This window comes from Pelobates fuscus, chromosome 3, assembly GCF_036172605.1.
Source record: "Pelobates fuscus isolate aPelFus1 chromosome 3, aPelFus1.pri, whole genome shotgun sequence".
NCBI lineage: Eukaryota > Metazoa > Chordata > Amphibia > Anura > Pelobatidae > Pelobates > Pelobates fuscus.
The window spans coordinates 164,040,501-164,062,169 of NC_086319.1; the positions used below are offsets into that span (position 1 = coordinate 164,040,501).

General features: G+C 38.4%; 1 protein-coding gene across 1 annotated transcript in view; it reads left to right on the plus strand.

Moving 5' to 3' along the window:
- The window catches only part of TRIM24 (tripartite motif containing 24), a 117,387-nt gene that overhangs the window by 88,318 nt on the left and 7,400 nt on the right, over positions 1–21,669 (plus strand). The window contains exons 7-14 of the mRNA XM_063447619.1: positions 11,650–11,796; positions 13,738–13,852; positions 14,010–14,287; positions 15,600–15,794; positions 17,601–17,777; positions 18,391–18,520; positions 20,879–20,945; positions 21,117–21,291. Of these exons, the coding sequence (XP_063303689.1) occupies positions 11,650–11,796; positions 13,738–13,852; positions 14,010–14,287; positions 15,600–15,794; positions 17,601–17,777; positions 18,391–18,520; positions 20,879–20,945; positions 21,117–21,291 (1,284 nt within the window). The remainder of the gene's footprint in view (positions 1–11,649; positions 11,797–13,737; positions 13,853–14,009; positions 14,288–15,599; positions 15,795–17,600; positions 17,778–18,390; positions 18,521–20,878; positions 20,946–21,116; positions 21,292–21,669) is intronic.

Below are 21,669 nucleotides of genomic sequence, written 5' to 3' on the forward strand. Positions count from 1 at the left end.
GCCACCTGCAGAAATTGAATTTTTATAACCATATGTTCCTTAGCAAATAATGATTTCTAATACCGTATATACTCGAGTATAAGCCGACCCGAATATAAGCCGAGGCCCCTAATTTTTCCCCAAAAAACTGGGAAAACGTATTGACTCGAGTATAAGACTAGGGTGGGAAATGCAGCAGCTACTGGTAAATTTCTAAATAAAATTAGATCCTAAAAAAAATATATTAATTGAATATTTATTTACAGTGTGTGTATAATGAATGCAGTGTGTGCGTATGAGTGCAGCGTGTGTGCGTATGAGTGCAGCGTGTGTGTGTATGAGTGCAGCGTGTGTATGAGTGCAGCGTGTGTATGAATGCAGTGTGTGTGTGTATGAATGCAGTGTGTATGAGTGCAGTGTGTGTATGAATGCAGTGTGTGTATGAATGCAGTGTATGAATGCAGTGTGTGCAGGGCCGGTGCAAGGATATTTGCCCCCCCCATATGTCCTGACCTCCCCTCCTCCTCCCTCAGTGATCCTTACCTCCCCACCCCCGTGTTCCTTCACCCCCCTCCCCCAGTGGTCCTGACTCACCCCTCCCCTAGTGGTCCTTACTTCCCCCTCCCCTCCCCTAGTGGTCCTTACTTCCCCCTCCCCTCCCCTAGTGGTCCTTATCCCCCCCTCCCTCCCCTAGTGGTCCTTATCCCCCCCCTCCCTCCCATAGTGGTCCTTATCCCCCTCCCTCCCATAGTGGTCCTTATCCCCCTCCCTCCCATAGTGGTCCTTATCCCCCCCTCCCTTCCTCCCATAGTGGTCCTTATCCCCCCCTCCCTCCCATAGTGTTCCTTTTCTCCCCCCCTCCCTCCCATAGTGGTCCTTATCCCACCCCCCTGCCTCCGATAGTGGTCCTTATCCCCCCTCCCTTCCATAGTGGTATAGTGGTCCTTTTCCCCCCCTCCCTCCCATAGTGGTCCTTATCCCCCCCCTCCCTCCCATAGTGGTCCTTATCCCCCCCTTCCCTCCCATAGTGGTCCTTATCCCCCCCCTCCCTCCCATAGTGGTCCTTATACCCCCCCTCCCTCCCATAGTGGTCCTTATCCCACCCCCTCCCTCCAATAGTGGTCCTTATCCCCCCCTCCCTCCCATAGCGGTCCTTATACCCCCCCCTCCCTCCCATAGCGGTCCTTATACCCCCCCCTCCCTCCCATAGTGGTCCATATCCCCCCCCCTCCCTCCCATAGTGGTCCTTATACCCCCCCCCCCCTCCCACAGTGGTCCTTATACCCCCTTTTTTTTTTTTATTTTTTTTATTATTATTATTTATTTTTTTTTATTATTATTTCTTATTTTTTTTTTTTTTCGTCCCCCCTCCCTGCTTGATACATGGCAGGGAGGGGGGCTCTCCTTCCCTGGTGGTCCAGTGGCAGTTCAGTGGGGGGAGAGGGGGGCTGGCAGAGCTGTACTTACCTGTTCTGCAGCTCCTGTCAGCTTCCTCCTCCTCTGCGCCGTCCGTGCAGCTCCTTCTATTAGCTCACATTGTAAGTCTCGCGAGAGCCGCGGCTCTCGCGAGACTTACACTGGGAGCTGACCGAGGTGCTGAACGGACGGCGCGGAGGAGGAGAGAGCTGACAGGAGCTGCAGAACAGGTAAGTACAGCTCTGCCAGCCCCCCTCTCCCCCGGTCTGTATTATGGCAATGCAAATTGCCATAATACAGACCTTGACTCGAGTATAAGCCGAGTTGGGGTTTTTCAGCCCAAAAAATGGGCTGAAAAACTCGGCTTATACTCGAGTATATACGGTAATTGAAATCTGACCAAGATTTATCCAGATATATATTCCTGCTAGTAATACAAAGTAAATTAATTAAATTAAATTAAATTAAATCCGCTTAATTACCAGTTAGGTTGTAGATTTTCTATCAGATGTGTAGATATATTCCAGGGATTTTGAATGCAAGTATGATGAGAGGATTGTATGAAAATATATAAAGGTTTTCAGTTCTGAAGTTGTGTGAGTTTGAGTGAGTCTGAGTCAGTGTCCAAGAGTGTTTGTTTGAGTGAGAGTCTTGAGTATGGTCCAAGAGTGTAATTTGTATATGTTATAGCCCTATTCAGGGTAAAGTATGTAGGGGTTTATAAAACACCCCTTCATGTCTCATTAGAGATGTTTAAACTTTGTCTGATATCAGCAAAGTTTATTGTATGTGTAGAAGCCCTATAAAGGGTTAAATGTTAAAGGGTTTATAAAACACCCCTTCCTGTCTCATTGGAGATTCTTGGCTGATATCAGCATATCTAATGGCTAGTGTAGGAACTCACCTATTGAGGCTTGCCTTGACGTGGCTGGTGAGCTTATATATTCAAATGGCCATTGGAATAAAACTAAAGAGCCTCCATTTTGTTTAAATGCACATAGGGATTTAGGCCAGAGCGCAGGTAACGTTCTCTTTGTTTTTACCAAGAGTGTAATTGTTGTGTCCCAGTGTGTTTCAGAGAGTGTCCTCTCTTCCCTTTGTCCTTACTTTTTAAAACAGAAATTCTCTGCACGTCACTAGTTAATAGTAACCAATAGCGAACTGTGGGCGTGTCTTCCCTACAGACTATCATATAGATTTTGGTTAGTAGGTGGCGCAATTACATTACGGAAAATTCTTGTCAGGGGGTCAATTTACCTTTTTGTATAATGGGTTAACTGTATTTGGTGATGCGCTTTACGTCATTTTTGTTATCTCTTATGGCTGCTATAAATCACAAAACCTGCCATTTTCAAAGTGTTTTCCCAGTCTGAGTGTATGGGATATACCTTTAAATTTAGCTTTCTGACACGTCTAAACTCTTCTTCACCTCTTTCTTACAATGGAACTAGTATCGTTCCGTTAATTATTTTTAAGTAAAATTAATTACTTAGTGTTATCTGTCATTTGGTGTCTGGTGTTCGTGTGAAACTGTGTTTAAGATTATTTGTGCTCCACTAACATTAGTAAATAATATGATATTCATTGATATTAAATCCATGAATATTCTATATTATTGACATAGTACTAACTATATATGATTCATATACTTCTAGTAGGTTATAAGTGGGTAGTGTGTGTGTGTGTGTGTGTGTATAGCTTTAGACATCATGCCCTATCTCAGGTTTTATATCTAATGTTTACATTAGTCACATTCCTTAGCTCAGACCTGAATGACTAGAGTTACAGAAAGCGAAAACTGAGTCACCTCTGCTCTGAGGGTGACTGGCAGTATACACTTTTAATTTCTGTCTTAACACAAAATGTCTGCTGATATAAATATACTGACAGCAGCAAATACTCGGCCTCAGTGTTAAACCGTGAACCAGTCTGCCGACAATCTGGGAAACTTGGCCACGGACCCCAGCTGTATATCTGGCCTTGGTAGGCCCTAATGAGCCAGTTTCTTCACACCTTCTTCCACAGAGGCGATGGGGTAGTTAGAATTGTGATGGTGGACAATCAGTTTGGCCGGAAAGCTCCAGCGGTAGGGGACGTCATGTGCTCTCAGCGTAGTGGTGATCGGAACCAGGGATTTGCGAAATTGGAGGGTTTGAGCAGACAAATCTGCAAAAATGTTTAGGTCCGTATATGGTGCGGATAGGTCACCATTCCTGGCCACTTTAACAATCCGCTCCTTCACATGAAAAAAGTGCACCCTGGTAATGACATCTCTGGCTGTCGAGGCCGGGAGGTGTTGAGGCCTCCTGAGTCTGTGCGTTCTGTCCAGTACTACTTGATCTGGGTGTACTTCAGGTATGAGTTGATGGAAGAAGGCCAAGATGTAGTTTTGTAAGGAGTTTCTGGGATACCTGTAATGCGGAGGTTGTTTCTCCTGGATCTATCCTACCGGTCTGCAATTTTAAGGTTCTGTCCTTTTATTGTATGGTTCATTTGATGGATCTTATCTGCCATACGGTTATGTGCTGTAGCATGTTTGCACAGTGTTTTCCATTTGGGAAGTGCATAGGCCCAAATCCTGCATCTCTTTCCTGAGCTCTCCACAAGTGATTTCATCTGGCCAGTGATGTTGTCTTGCAGAGTCTGATTGTTGCTGCGGCTTTAGCTAGAAAAAAGGAGGCTTTGTCCGCTTTATCCGGCTTCGGTTTGTGACATCTTATCGGTTCATGTGTGCTCACTGTTGGTTATAAAGCTTTGTAGCCCAGTTATTTTGCTCTCTCTGCAGTTAATCCCCGAAGCTTTAAGGACACAAGTCCATGCGGCTCAAGTGCTTGGCCACGCCTCTTAGACTGTAACTTAAAGCAGGATTATTGGTGTATGTTACGAACCTGGCCTATTGGCCCAGCCGAGACAATGGGGAGAGTGGAAGCAAAAGGGTTAATTACACCAGACCCCTGGTTACCTGTTGCTAGTCCCAGCAGCCACTAAATTAACCCTGCAATGCCTTCTACACTAACACCCTAGTACACACTTTATTGCCACCACCAAGACTTTCTTTCCGGACGTCTTGGGTTACCCCACTCACAGTAGAATTGTAATATCACAACCTTACTTTACTGATCAGACATATCAGACCAGCTCTGGTGATGGTTATATTAATAGTTTTATGGCTTAGCTCTGGTGTAAGATTAAAGGTTATGCAAATATGTACTAAAAAAACAACTCATTACATATATCAAATGCCAACTCCTGCTTTGGCATGGCAGTGTACCATTCAAAACAAATCAGACTCTAGGTTATTGATGTTATTAGTGTCTTAATGAATGCATATTGCCCACAATAATGGATTCATACGGTCTCATTAACCCCTTAAGGACCAAACTTCTGGAATAAAAGGGAATCATGACATGTCACACATGTCATGTGTCCTTAAGGGGTTAAAGGACACACAGGCAATTAAAATTTTTCAAGTCAATCTGCTTAACTAAAGCATTTACATTAAATGGATTTTGTCGTCTTTACTTTTTTCCTATTTTGGAATGTTTTATTAACCTGCAATTTATTCTTCTGAAAAGTAATGTAATCAAAAATGAATTTGCATAAATTGGCTGGTTACTTTGTAGTTTTGATAGCAAATGCATTGTGAATGTGTCCTTATCACAGCCGTCATACGATTAAGGTAAAATGCAGATGAGATATTTTCAATCTTGTTTAAAGGGGCGCTCCATTGTTATAAATTCTTTTCATTATAACGCTGGGATTTTGGGGAGTCTCCTGCTCTCCCCCTCAACTATACATGTAAATAAAGGGGTTTGCTTACATCTAATCCAGTGGAGTGACAACCCTTTTCTGTAGCTCCCTTTTGCCCATCATGAGATTCTCAGTATTGTCTCTCGGTCATTAGGATGCTTCTCTTAGAGAAACATTGAGACAGAAGGTGCATGCACAGCAAAAGTACACCGTAATTAGAGCACCTTCCCAGCTGTCCGACAACTGGGAAGTGCTGATATCTCTATAAAAGTCATCTCTTGAAATCGCTTTTATAAAGTGATAAGTACGGGACACTCTGCTAACCCCATTCAGATTGCAGTGTTTATTTTAAGTGGCCGGTGTCAGGATTACTAGTAGATCCAGCACGCAGAATTATCACACCTAGAACTAAAGGTAACGTTTTACCGAGTCTTAGAATGGCCAGACTTAACATAGCAGAGAATAGTCAGAATACTTCCTGAGGTCAGGGATACAGAAGGAGACACAACGATGAGGGAAAGCCAGAAGTCAAGGATACCAGAATACAGGGATGCAAATTGATACGCATTAGGGCAGTGGAAGTGTCATCCTCCCTGCCCAATGGTTCAAATATTAATTTGAATTCCGCAAGGAATTCCTGGTAGTTATACGCAATACTCCTATTACTCTCCCATAAAGGATTGGCTCAAGTTAAGGCTTTACCTTTAAGTCGGTTCATTAGGTAGCCAATCTTGGTTCTATCCATGGGAAATGATCCCGGTGAGGCCTCAAAATGGTACTCAATTTGATTCAGAAATCCTAGGCATTCTTGAATATTACCATCAAAATGCGGGGGAGGAGATAGGGAGATAGTAGGTGCCTTATGTACTATAGGTGGAGGTACATTAGGCGGAGGTGACCTATTCGGAGAACTCTCAGGCTGTAGATGCGCTGTTCGAGTAAGAAGCGTACTGAAAGCCAGGGCAAATTGATCCATACGGTGATCATTCTCCTCTAGCTTTCTCTCGCAAGATCTATGGCCATGTCGTAATGTCAGCATTACTAGTAGATCCAGCACGCAGAATATCACACCTAGGACTAAATGTAACGTCTTACCGGGCCTTAGAATGGCCGGACTTAACGTATCAGAGAATAGTCAGAATACTTGCCGAGGTCAGGGATACAGAAGGAGACACAAAGATAAATGGAAAGCCAGAAGTCAAGGATACCAGAATACAGGGAAGTCAAAACAAAGCCAAAGTCAGTATTTCCTACTAAGGGAAACCACGACATGGCAATGAGAAGAAGTAAAAATGGACATGGGGCTACAAAACGACATGGATCCGCAGCGGCCGGCGTCCACCAACCTGTTGCATGAGTCAGGTATACTGGCGCATAGCTGCTATCTCTTGTTGTTGCAGAACTAAAACTCATGGGATGATCAGACTGCCAGCATCAGTTAAGATTTGAAAGCGATCACTTCATGTTGTGTAAAATGTCTGGTGTGGTAGCACAGTCAAACTTATTTATTTATTTTGTTAGTAACACTTCTTTTATAATATAATTCTGTCAAGTACCGGATAGGGTTTGTGTTTTAGCAGAGTTTTGCCAGAGAAAGTATCTTATTAAAATGTCACTGCCACTTCTGGATACAAGAAAAAATCTCAGGCACTCACTTTGATACGTTCAAAGCCGTTTTAATGAATCTGCAACGTTTCAATCTGTACCCAGATATTTATCAAGCTTGCTAAAGACCTGGGTACAGGTCGAAACGTTGCGGATCCATTAAAACTGCTTTGTACGTATCACAGTGAGTGCTTGAGATTTTTTTCTTGTATGTAGATTATATGGGGTATGCTGACCCATGCTCAGTTAGCACCCTGTGTGTTTTGTGATTGAGTGCAACCCTCTTCTCTATTTTTTTTTACTGCCACTTCTGGAGTCTTTGCTTTTTTTATATACTACCCCAAATTGACCTGCCTGTCACTGTCCTAGGTGGCACCCAGAAAGTAGAAATATTTAACTGGAACACTCCCTACTTGGCATTGCCATCCGACAGATTAAGTTCATTATTAGATCCTGGCAGATGAAGCCACACCGAACTGCTCCATAAGAATCTATAGATTACACAAAACCATCAATTTATCATATATCTTTTGACCGAGTATAGCATAATCAAATACTATAATGTACCAAACAAACAAGACTAACCTCAAACAAAGATACAATAGTGTATACAGAAAAAGAGATGTATTATATATTATCTGCAAACAATCCTATCTTATGCATTGAGTCCCCGACTTTAATTCCCTATATCTCAGGTGTGGTTCTTATTAATTCGGCTAAGGGCGCCATTGCTAAAACGAACAAAAGGGGAGATAAAGGGCAGCCTTGCCTGGTTCCATTCGTAAGTGAGAACATTTTTGATTTGAAGCCCAAAGACGTTACATGAGCCTTAGGGTTTCCAAATGGAGCAGAGATCACTTTAATAAAAGATGAGCGAATATTACATTTTTGTATCATTTTTCCATAGATAACCTCAGTGTATTGTCAAACGCCTTCTCCGCATCTAAAGATAAGATCAGAGAAGGCACCCTGACAGAATTAATGTGTTGGATTCCGTTGATAAACCTTCTTGTGCCGTCAGGAGCTTGTCTTCCGTGCACAAACCCTACTTGGTCTCTATTAATTATAGAAGGGATAAGTTTAGCCAATCGATTGGCCAAAACAGCATACATTTTAATGTCTTTAATTAGCAATATGGGCCTATAATTAGAGCATTTATCAGGGTATTTGCCTGGCTTTGGCAAGGTAACGATCTTCTCACAAAGTGACTCGTCTGGCATTTCCCCTCCGATTTTGAATGAATTAAACAGTTCTACCATATGTGGCAAGAGAACCTCGATAAAAGTTTTATAGTGTAAAATAGTGAATCCATAAGGACCCTGGTTTTTTATCAGTTGGCATAAGTTTAATTGCCTCGCATATCTCTTCAGCCGATGTATCACAATCTAAACTTTCTAATTTATCCATGGATATCCGAGGCAATACCACTTTATCTAAAAACTTATACATTTTTTCCTCCATTGGCTGAGTAATGTCCGAATTTAAATTTGTTCTATAATTTACTGTAATACTCGGCAAACATGTTGCTTATTTTAGTTGGATGAACAATCGTATCCCCTCGATAGTTTTTTTTTTTTTTTTTTACACTGAGCGTTCCCTTGTCAGAGTTTAGACACTAGAAGAGTTGAGGCCCTGTTACCCTTTAACCCCTTAAGGACCAAACTTCTGGAATTAAAGGGAATTATGACATGTCACACATGTCATGTGTCTTTAAGGGGTTAAATAAAGTGTTTTGGTTTTTGTTTTGGTTTTTGTGGCATCTCACAAACTTTTTTCTTGGTATCCTCTATCATAGCTGATAGGGAAGCCGATGGACCGAATTTATTGGCTTGATTCAAATTGCATAGTTCCTTTTCCAATAATCTCAAATTGCTGTTCTCTTCAAATGAGACGCCCTTGCAATAAAATGGCCTTGCAACACAGCCCTCTGCGCAATTTGTCACCTTGTCAAGGACCTCAGGCAAAGTATTGTTTGAAGAGTATCAGTCATAACCTTTTCTGTAATAGCCCTGTTCTCAACATCCAGTATCAAGTTATTGCTCAACTTCCAAGAGCTGTTTGGAGTTGAGGATAAGGTCTCCTCAATATGCATAATAATGGAAGCGTGATCCGACGAGTTAATTTCCCAAATTTCTGATTTTGAAACATGTGGCATTGAAGAACTCTATCCTTGAATACATGTTTTGGAGACTGAATAGTAGGTATAATCCTTCTCTCCCTCATGTGGCAGTCTCCAGGAGTCAAACAACCCACATTCAGTCATATATTTCAAATATTTGTCTAGCCTGTTATCATTTGTTTTACTGTTTCTATGATGTTTCTGTTGTATTATATTTTATATAAAGAAGGGTGGATAAAAAATACATTTTAAAATTTTTACGTTTTCCACCAATACTGATGGCCAAATCTATATAATATACTGTGCTTATTCTGTTGTGAGGGGAAACTAAATTGGTTTCATTCCACTACAGGTGCTCTTTTGGTTGAGGTGAAAAATAACTGGTTATGTCTAGTTTCCCTTTTTCTTTTTCTAATGCAGTGAATGGATTCAATTTCAATACCTAAAATGGCTTTCACACATTTGTGGGTGACCTGCTCTTTCAGAGACTAAAATTGTCAATGGACATATTTAATCAGAAACTCTGCTTTAATCAGAAACTCAGCTAGAAAATTATTCAGTGGCAAGGGTTGCTGTGGACTTGACCAGAAGTTATTTCGTTGAAGGAAATATGAAATAATCACTCATTTGGTTTTGAATTAAAAATGTATATAAAAACGTATACCGTCATCAAATTATATTGTTACCCAGCTGAAAAGAAACTTGCATCCAAGTTTAGTCTTTCTCACATGTGTTTTTGCTGTTGATCCAAAAGAAGGACAAAAAGCCCAGTCCGAAGAGCTTCCAGTTTTTCAACAAACTAGGAATAAATTCCTTTCAGACTCCAAAATGGCAGTCAGATATCTCCTTGGATCAAGAAACGATTACCCCACTAATTGGTAATTGTATCCCTGTATGTTATGATTTTGCAAGCACTTATCCAATTGCTGTTTAAACATCTGTATAGACTCTTTAAATCCACCTCTTCAGGCCGAGAATTCCACATCCTTATTATTCTTATTTAAAAAAAAAAAAAAAAAAACTTTCTCTTGACTAAATCTCCTTTATTCCAGCCTAAATGTGACTTTGTGTCTTATGTATAGTCCTGCTTATGAATAGATTTCCAGACAATGGTTTGTACTGGCCCTGAGTATTTTTGTGTAATATCATATCCCTTCTGAGGTGCTGTTTTTCCACACTAAAGAGATTAAAAATGTTTAATCTTTCTTCGTGACTAAAGTGCTCCATTCTTTTTATCAATTTTGTAGCCCGTCTGCACTTTTTCTAGTGCCATAATATCCTTCTTAGAACATTAAGAGTGCCAGCATTTCACATTTACTTGTAGGATGCCAATTCTGTTAACAAATAGCTAGTTTCCAATGTTGCTTGTAAAATTTACCGACCAGCTGTTACTCAAGTGCTAGTGGCTATAGTTAACGAGTAGCTGCTTTTTGCTAATGCAAAATACCCTTCTTTAGCGACAGGGAATTACCAGAATACATTACTGTTAATGGCTCCAATAAAGTAAATTGAACCCATTAATAGCTAGTTGCTGCCTGGTTTTTAAACTTGTCAATACATTTTAATTTAAACTCTGTCTCTACCTGATGGAAAGACAATGTAATTAAGCATAACTTAAATCATAAACATACAACAAACAAAAAATGAGATATAAATGATGCTGTGAATACACAAAACGGAAGCGGTGCAGCTAGATTCCACAGTTAAACCAACCACACAAGTTCTCAAAAACAAATGGTAAAGAAGATGACACAAAGTGGACAGTGCATGAATGTGAATAAAATAATGTGGAACAGGTATTACACTTGTACACAGTGTATATGTGAATTAACAAATATACACACACTGATTAAGAACAATTGCACTTAAAAGAGGAATGCTTACATAGTGCAATATACGTAGTCTGTATAGAATCAACATAAGAGCTGTATCTTTGAGTCTATATAAGGGTGGCTTAAGTTTAATGGTACAGTAACTCCTCTGATGGGACTTTAATAATGTAATCCTCACAGCAACCATAACATGGAGATAGAAAGTATCAAATTAAAGTATACAAATGTATTCCAAACAAAAATATAATATACTTGTAACAGGCTGCATCACAATCCTTTAGTCTCTGAATTCAGCACAACGCACTTCGACTGAATGCCTTTGTTATTTGCATAATACTGTCCTTTTAAAGCCCCAAATTGGCGCCAAAAATCGTCCGCAACACACCCTCTTAGGTGGATTGTGCCACTACATGTGACAGAGTACCCTTCTGGTTGGTCCCGACCAACACCGGTATTATTCTTTCCTCAACTTTATTCAGCACCTAAAAAATGAAAAAAATTGCTTTTATATTCTGTCCTGTTTAAAAATAAAATACACATTTCGTATGGAAATATAAAAACCACAATGAAACAAAATATTCTTCAAACCAAAGAAAAAAGCTCTATCTCTGCATACCTCGCACGAATAGTAGGGAGAAGCCAAATAACTTTATACAACAAAACAATCTAGTAATCTTTCTGCATAATATTTATTATATACAATCCTAGGCAAGTCTCAAGTGCTATGATCGCTATTGTCGGTCAGCATACACTTCAAAGAATATTAATTAATTGAGAGCCATTTGCCAGCCATTATAGACTTTGCCACTTTGATTAATTTATTTAAATGTGGACTACATGTAAGGTGTGTTTTTTTTGTTTGTTTTGTTTTTGTTTTTTTTGTCTCTTTCATGCCCCTCCCCATCTTCATGCATGATTTTTAATACTGAGCTCTCTTCTGTGGTACAGGCTCTAGCAAAGGAACGTCGCATGAAGCTTTTGAAACAGCAGCATGAAGTAGATGGATTTTCAAAACAACTGGAGCATGTGGTCTATTTCTCAAAGTGGGCTGTCTCTAGTGGCAGTAGCACAGCATTACTGTACAGCAAACGCTTGGTGAGTTAAAGCAGTTCACCTCTTCTTTCAGGTGGTTAGGCTATACGTATATTGATGCTGGATGAGGTAGAGAGGTTAATGGACAACAGTAATGTATCATTTGTGCTTGTAATATACCTTGTCTGCATAAAGGTCACTGACCAATTTTAAAGACTGCATTCATATTAATGCACATTCCCAGTACAGGCTGGTTTGGGTTCTTTAAAACATATAAACATTTATTTATGTATGATGCTCTTTAAATAAACATTATAGAGTCAGGAACACAAACTTTTATTAATTTACATATAGTGTTACAAACATTATCTGGCCACCCCTTGCCCCCCCTTAAATATAGTAAAATCTTAACTTTATTGCAGTCTGCTTGTGCTTACCCTGCCTCTGATCTGCCTCCTTAGCTGACATCAGAAGTGATGATCTCCGCCAATCACAATGCTTTTTCATAAGAAAGCATTGGATTGGCTGAGATTGTAAATTCTGATCTCAGCCAAGTAGGTGGGCCAGGGGCAGAACCAAACACTGCCCTGGCCAATCAGAATCTCCTCATAGAGATGCTTCAAGTCAATGCATCTCTATGAGGAAAGTTCAGTGTCGCCATGCAGAGGGTGGAGACACTGAATGTCCGTGCTGCACAGTAGTGTGCAGCACTTCCACTTGAAGCACCTCTAGTGGCCATCTGAGGTGGCACACTGCAAAAAGCCTGCAGGGATGGACTATACTCGCCAGAACTACATTAAGCGGAGTTGTTTTGGAGGCTATAGTGTCTCTTTAAATCATGAAACATAATTTTGATTTTGAGGCACAGTAATACATTGTTCTAAATATTGTGTGTAAAATATAATTTCCACACTTCAAGAATTGACTTGTGTGCACATCAGAGTTTACCAAGACTTCCATATTTCAGTGGGCCCCTGTAAAGCCATATCAATTCCTGTGTAATTACAGTGGGTGTTGTGTGTGTGTGTAAGCTATCAAGAGGAGTGGTTTGTAATCTGGTCTTCAAGAACCTGCAACTGACCTGGTTTTGTTGATGCCTGCATAGGAACTGAATTGTGAAATTCCTACATTTTAGTCCACTCTGGCTGCACCAAGAATCATCTGTGATTTAAAAATAATTGAAAACCATTTTCTTATTTTTTTCATTAAATAACATTTTATTCTCTTGACATATCCTTCTCAGTGGTTTAAAGCAGCAGATTTTAAAATACTACTTTTTGTCCCGTTAAAGGTCTTATTTTATCATGTTAATAACAATCGTTTTAGGAAAATGTGTAAAATCCACCTTTGAGCTGTAAAAATGTTTTTAAACTTTTCCAAGGAGTGCTGTATTGGGTCAGTGGAAAAAATAATTTCTCCTAATAGTTAAATGGAGACCAAAGCAATGAATAAAAATAAGCAGTTGGCATCAATAGCACACAACAATGGATATGATAAAGTTAGTTTTTTGTATGTGTGTGATATATATGCAATTAAAAATATATGTAAATAGAGTTAAACTGAGTTATTGTACATAAAGAGCGCTAGGTGTCCTTTAAAAGTCTACATAGTGTTGTGTGTTAACAAATTCAGCTGAACATGCACAGGAAAAAGTAAATGGTTTTGTCCTTTTTATTAGTGTTATTCATTGACCTGATTGAAAATATGTAGAGAGAGATATAGCCAGGCTACAGAAAAGTAACCATATGAGTTTTAAATGAATTTAGAGGAGCAAAAGTGGTAATGTAAGGGGGGAGAAAGATGGGCAAAGTCTTTGCTGGGGTGAATTGTAAATGTGTCAGATTTTATTAACCATTTAAAATGGGAATTATACAGTGCCAACATATTTACCAGAAATGAGTACCAATCTGTTTGCTGTTAATCACTAATTGCCTTTTAAAATATATATTTTTGAAAATGGGAAAACTGCGCTTATGGTGAATGTTTTCATGCATTTTTTTTTAGATTACCTTTCGTCTAAGACACCTGCTTCGTGCAAGATGTGATGTTACCCCAGTAACAAACACTGTGCAGTTTCACTGTGATGCTAATTCATGGGCACAAAATATATTCAGTCTAGGTATTGCTCACATTGTTTTCAGTACTACTAAAATATATATATATTTGTGTGTGTGTGTGTGTGTGTGTATATATATATATATATATACACAAATTTTTTTCAATTTATTTTTTTGTAAGTATTTTGATATATTGTTTATTTGACACCTCTGAAATAGGCTCTCTTGCTATTGAAGAGGGAGACCCCTCACAGCTACCGACTCCTATGGAGGTTCAGAGTTCTCAGGGGACACAGCCTGGCAACCAGTTGCCCAAATTTCCAACTCAGATCAACCTGGCACAGCTCCGCATCCAGCAAATGCATCAGCAGATCATGGCACAGCGGCAACAAGCTCAGAATCGACCGGCCCCTATGGGGCTGCAGAATCCAAATATGCCCCCACATAATCCTCGTGCCCAAGGACCCATGCAAAACCAGCCTCACACTAATAATCAGGTTTAAAGCTGTTTTGTTATTGTCTTTTTGTGGTTGTTTTTGTTTTTGTTTTGTTTTTCCATGCCTTGAAAATACACAACCCTTTATTAGTACAGATATATATGTAATATGTATGTTTTGTTATTTTATTTGAAAAGCAGTGACTTTTTTTTAATCTCTACTTGCTATTTTATACATTTATGCATTAAGTCCTAAAGTAAAAACGTAATTGTCTTGACATACTTTATTTTTCTAAATAGATCTTTCTTCTTCCACTCATCCTGAATCCGGTATTCTCAATTTTTAAGCACACTTGGTGCAGAAGAAAAAGTAGAGGCTACTTGGTCATCTGTGTATTTCCTATGCTTGACAAAGGGTGAAGCTTAAATAAGCTTCACTTCCTTTGTCTAGCAGAATAGTCCCATAATGCTTATCTGTCTGTCATGTAATTAGGTAGGGCTATGACAGAGGCACTTTAAAGTAGCACTTCAATAATTATGACCACTATGGCCAGCTGTAGTGGGTATTGTTCCAGAAGTGTCCTGGTGCCATCACATGAGAAGTAGCTAAAACATTTTGCTATAGATTAATCCCTTACATGGGTCTCATTAGGTGCCCGAGACTACAGCACCTGATTCTGGTCTTCGTCAGCTGAAAAATCTTGTTAGCTCTATAGAGCTAAGCAATGCAAGACAGTGCTTATTGTCTAAAAATGTCAGCTGAGCGCTCGGTCAGTGAGTGTAGTCCTCAATCAGCCATGCTTCATTCTATAGAGACTAGATGCAGTGTGGGTGCCTGGGGAACCCAGTTAAGTTGTTAAATCATTTTTTATATGGCTTTAGTTCTTACTGTGGACTGCTGCCATTGTACTCTTTGCACAGTGAGTTTTAGTGGTTTTGGTGTTTGGAGTTCCCATTAGCATGCAAACAATAATTAATTCCCAGTGGGCTAAAATGTGTGTGTATATTAGATGTGGTTACTCTATCAAGTGACATGCTCAAATCCCAAAGTAACAGATATGCAGGAGTAGTTACACTCATATTCATGTTCTAAAAATAGCGGTATCTCACTTCTTGCATGGTTTTATGTCCCTCCTTTTAATGAGTGTTACTGTGATAATTGCTCGGATGTATTTTGGTTCTGTCACTACACTCTGCTGCTTCTCTTAAAATTGTTAGTTATGATTTGGTGTTGACCAAAAATTTACTTGTAAAAGTAAAAAAATTAAAAAATGTTGTACTGCAACATCTAAAGTAATATCACAAAGAACTGTTTTTGTTATGCATTTTACTTTGCTATAGACACTAGTAGCTATAAAATCTGTTTCTTCCAGATGCAGCGGTTTGTGAATGTTCAGAACATGAACCCAAGAGCCAATGGCATGATGCCCAATCAACCAGTGCGATATCCTCACAATCTTCAGGCTGCTCATGAACTGCAGAATATGCAGCACATGCAAAATATGACAAGGAGACCTGCTCCCAACCCTGTCCGTGTGGCATTTATGGCACAGCATGCCATGAAACAGGTAGCAAAAACGCAACCCTGTGCTTTCTTACGATCAATTAAACTGCACTCTTTTTTTTAAAGATCTATGATATAAACATTTTTAGCATATTTTTAAATGTGGTTCAACATTACTTGATGTGCTAAAACAGTGTTTTAATTTTTATTATTATTATAGTGAAAGCATTTTATAACACCTTTTATTTGTGTTTTCTGTTACCCACTTTGATAGCAAACAAATTAGTTTTTTAGTTTTCGGGGTTTCAGTTTACTTCAATGCATTTGTCATAGAGGTACAAACTAAAGCTGTTGGCAATATACGCAGGTTGCAAATTATTTACTCCCCACTTATAAAAGGTGAATGGAAATTGAAACATGAAAGTAACGTTTATCCACCTCTTCATTGGCACAGAAGTTGGCAGTATAGTAAATCAAACAAATCTGAGAGTAGAGTTGGCATGTGCTTCAGTCTCCTTGCTTCCATGTGGCTTGGTTTTGTTAGAATACAGGATGCAGTTTTTATGCTCTGTAATGTGATGCTCATGTGCACTATTAATGGCTGTATTCAGTGATGGAAGCACACCACATTTTCTGCTCCTCTCGGAACAGCAATTGTCAACGCTCTCATTTTGAAGGAAAATATTTTTCTATTAAAGGAGGAGGGGTCTTTAATGTGGAACAATGTTATTAATGGTTCAGTCCTCCTCACTAACAAGTTGTGTGTGTTTAGTGCTTTTATTTGTCCTGGTGCTATAAAGCAAACTCTGAAGGATATTATTGTTACCAGAGGGGACTTGGCTCGCTCACTCACAAAAAATCCTGTTTGTGGTAGCAAGTAACTTTTAGACTTGGCTAGTTGCCCGAATCCTAAAATGTTGAGTCTTGATCAATGTAACTGTTGTAAGTGTGTATTGGGGTGTGCCTTAGGTGAGCACAACCCACAGCAGTGTTCCACACTTCTGTTAAATCATTTAGTGTATGCATTTGTTGTTTGTTTTCCCGTGATTGTAATGTTTACAACATATTAAAGTCAAAATACGGTTTGATGTCCTGAAAATAAGAGTTGTAACCGCAGCCGGTTCCCCTCTTTACCACTATAACATCTTAAAGCATAGAATTTAACAGGGTTTACCGTACAGAAATCTTAGCCACAATATTATACAGTTCGTAAGGGTTACTCTATTTTATATATAAATTGAGAATACAATATTAAATAGGGAGTGTCATGGAAGCAATTAAGTTTTTTTTTTGTTTTTTTTTTATATTAAATATAAATATAAACATATGAAACCTTAATAATCTATTACAATATTTAATAGCAGAGTTTATAAGATTAAAGTATATGCTTGCAATATCCGTAAAAAAGAATAACATGGACATGTCAACCTCTCAGTCATGATAACATGGAGCAGTGTCTCTGTCTCCAAAAATCACTTGTGTCATAATATTAAGAAGTACACATTTATACCTTAGATTTTCAAGTAGGTCATGATAGGACCTACCTTAACTTGGCAAAGATACAAGGCCGAAACTTTGTTTCATATGGGAACATTTTATCTATGTTTAGACTAAAACTTGACGTGGAAAATTCCCTGACATAAGGATTTCCACTAACCTAGGACAAAATGGTGTCCTAAAGCCTAAATACCATATTCACTGAAATTTTTATTAAAGAAACATTGGATGGAAAACAATATTTTCCATTTCTAACAAATTGTCAGTTTGCAGAATCTCTTAAAGACAAAGTACACAGTTTAAGAATACATATTTTCATTCTAAATACTTGTAATATTTGCATATACCCATAACAAAATGTCTTTGCTTTAAGTGGCAGGTCACCGGAAGCCCTGCGGTTGTAAATTCATCAGCCAACAACTCTACGTCCACTCCATCCAGTCCCACCATTACTAGTGTTGCTGGTAGTGATCGGAAGAGTCTCTCTTCACCCATTATTGATTTGGTAACTTCTGCTGCCAATTCATTCAACCTTCCTCCCTTGCCTGATGTAAGTTTAAATTAATACATTGGTAATATTTAAATTGCACAAGTGATTTATGGGTATTTACTTTTTGTGGATAGTGGATCTATAATGGGTATATGTGTTAAAATGCAGGAGAGCAGCTAAAATCTAAATGTTGAATAAGTCAATCTGGGAGCCTACAGTCGGGCACCATGCCAGTCCTCTGATACTTGAACACCAGCCAGTGACATTTCCATCCATGCCAACATGCAATTTTCTACTATTTACAGCCAAGAGGAACATTTATTTAGTCAAATCAAGGTGTTCTCCAATCATTAGAATAATTCAATGGTTTTGTGTAGTCAGGAAATGAAGTCCACAGCATTTGCAATGGGAAATGTTCCATTACACAACATTTCATTTGATGCATAGAAAGGCAGGTTAGTGTAATGTTGTATGAGGAGACCTTAGGATTTCTTTATGAGCATGTCTGCAATCTTTTTCTGTGAATGATGTAGAGCTGTCCTCTCTCAGATTAATTTATGGATAAAGACTTGCAATGCCCTATCATTCACTTGTATGTTGTCATTTTTTTTTAATTGACATTTTAAAGTATTTCACGTGATTTATTACAAGATTTTTATTTTGCTTCTGAAAGATCGACAGTACTGGCAACACCATTATGGATAACATGATGCGTAAAGAAAGCCATGTGGACAACCATCATCAGAGAATGCTGTCACACCGGACTGTACAGTCCCCTAATTCTTCTGTGCCATCGCCTCTAGGTACTTTTGGCTCCTTTTCTACCAGTAACTAAGCAACGTTGTCATATTTTATAGTTCCTTGAGTGATTATTTAGAAGTATGTATCAGCCTGCAGTTTTAATTACAAATTGTGATAAAGTGGGTTACCTGCAAATTATAGCCTTTCTTGACTGAAATGCCAAAATGTAAGTACCAAATGGCTCCCACAAAGGTTAATCCTGAAGCTTTTTTTTTTTTTATTATAAAGTATCCACTCTTACCGGTGTCTTTGAGAATGACCTTGTAAGCAATTGGCCAATAACCATTACATCTGTGTCGTCCACATGTGGCCGTTTGAGTTACCAGTCAAATTTAAATAACTAATTTTGTTGTTGGGTTTTTTGTTTGTGTGTTCAGTATTTTATTGTTCCAATTTTAAAAGAATATTAATTGAAAAACTGTAGTGTTAAGATTACAAACATGTATTCCTAACGCTATATTGTTCTAGTAACTATTTAGATTCATGGTGGGCATCTGACATTATCTTTGTGCTGCTTGTACTTGTGTGCACCTTTCACTCTTACTTTGTCTTTAAAATCACTATAAACAAAAGAATTCAGAAAAAAAAAGATATCGTATGTATTAAGAATATTTTTTTTCTGTAAAATTTATATATTTAATATCTATATCTAGATCTTTTAGAGAAAAATAAGTAACAGTCACGTGACCATCTACTTGTCATGTTATACACAACTCTAGCTTACATGGTCCCTGATCTGTTCGTTGTTAATGCTGCAGCCATAAGAATCTTTGCTGACAGCTGAGTGACAAGGTAGTGCAGGAGAACCCTCCCAGAAGCAGTTTTCCTGCTATCCATCACTGTCCTATTCTTCTGGTTATCCCTAATCTTCCTCTTGCTGTGGTCATGTGATATACCTCCTGACGAAAATGTACTTGCAATGACTAGCATCATGGCAGAGGATTTTTGTTTGTGTAGTACAATAATACTCATGAACCTCGGTGATTGCGCTGGCACATTGCAGAAAATGCGAGTACAACTGTTCCTAATCCACAAAATATATAAATTGTTTGATAAATTCTATATTTATTGCTTTAGGAAACATTGTTTGAGATGAATCGGTCTTGACAGGTTCACTTTCAGACAGGCTTTGGAAACTTTACAACAGCATTTTCATTTTTTTTTTTTTTTAAATATCTTCTTTCCTAGTTTGAATGTGGTCTGTTATTTGCGAGGGTAACTTTAAACAAACAAGATTAAACCTGATCTCTCAAGTACATGTTCTAGGCATAGCTTTTCTTTCTGGGTCAACAATAACAATAATTGCATTTTATTCTTGCTGTACCCAAAGTATTTAACTTTTATGTGTAACTTTGGTATCTTTACAAAATATAATTCATTATTTTGGAACATGGGATATGTAGAGTGTAGAAGTTAAAATTCTAGCAGAACAAATGAGTTAGGCATTTTTTGAAAATGTATTTCAAAGTAAGGATACATTTAGAGCAATGTAAAAGTTGCTAGGAAATAGACATTTGAGTATTCTCCTAGCTCTAGACATGTAGATCAAAACCAAGAAATATTTATCTGTGGTGGTTACATTTTATATATTCTATTTATTTATACTGGTTTTGTTTTGATGCTTCATAAACATAGTTTTGTTTTTAAATTTAATTCTGATGGATAGTTTTGCAATTTACCTCAGGCATGCATAATATGCACAACAACTGAAACTGCATTTAAGGTACATTTTTAGTTTGTTTTACTAATGTGTAGTAAAATATTCAGAATTTTTTGTTTTATACCATATATGCTGTTCTTAAAGTAACACTGTACTCCCTATACAAACTTTTTTAATTAAGCAGTCTTTTATTTTGCTAAATAGAAGACTTTGAATGGCAGCTTCAAGCACTCTGGGTATTCGAGCCAGGAGTGTTACTTCCCAGCTCTCATACCTTAGTATACTATATCAAGCGTTCATGCATTTATGATTCTCTGTAGCAAAATCATAGACTCATCACGGCGAGTGCCATCCATGCTTCTCCGGTTCTCAGTCCTTCTCTATTAGGAGAATTGGCTGAGACGGTCATTCTGGAGGTACGCCTGCAGGATGACATCAGGCGAGAGAGGGGCAGTGCCGAACGAGATTCGGCGCTTGAGAGAAGTTAAGTAATTTTATTTTTTTTTTTTACGTTTATTTGGGGGAGTGGTTTAACCTAATTACTGGGGTGGATCACTGAAACGAAGTAGGGAAATTAGTACTGTAGCATTAAGAATACAGGAATGTATTCCTAACACTACAGTTTCCCTTTAATGTTAATTTAATATCACATGATATTTTTAAAATCGGAAACCAATAATTGTTGTTTGTTCTCTTCTAGGGTCCATGGCTGGCATTCATCCACCAATCCGTACGTCGAGTGCATCCAGTGTTGGAAGCAGGGAAAGGTAATTACATGTTCAATTGAACTAGCACACACAATCAGAATATGCATTGGGCTTGAGTTTGTAGCATTTTGTGTCATGGCAGAAATTTTTTTTTTTTTCTCCTCATATATGCCATATTTCCTTAATGAGTTACGTCTAACTAACCTTTTTTCTTTCTCTTTATTTGGCTAGCTCTGGCTCTTCAGGCAAACCTACAGGAGGAGCAGATTCAACGCATAAGGTTCCAGTGGTCAGACTTGAGCCCATTAGGATTAAACCAGAGAACAGTACAGAGAATGAGCCTTTTGAATACCCAGTGGTAGTTGTTAAACAGGAGAACAGGCGTAGACTGCAAGCATCCCAAAATGTAAGCATGAATCTTTTAATCAAACTATTAATATTTGTTGTAAATGTAATTTTTTTTTAATCCCATGCCTGTGTAATTTTTTTTTCAATTGTATTTAACAAAAATAAGAGCCATCATCCCCAGTTGTCCGGTTTGTGGCTAATGCCTTCAAATCATTCTTCACCAAATCTACTCAGCTGAGACTTGCGCACCAAAAATAATTGTATCTGCTAGACCCCAAATTAGTTAGAAGATGAATATCATAGGTCTGCCCAAGTCCGTGCTGTCCATACATGGGTTTAAGCTGTTGAGCTAAATTTATCCTATTTTTTTTTTTTTTTTTTTTTTACCAGTTCTCAAGCAAAGTGCAACAGTGCATAATTTATAATTTAGGCTTTG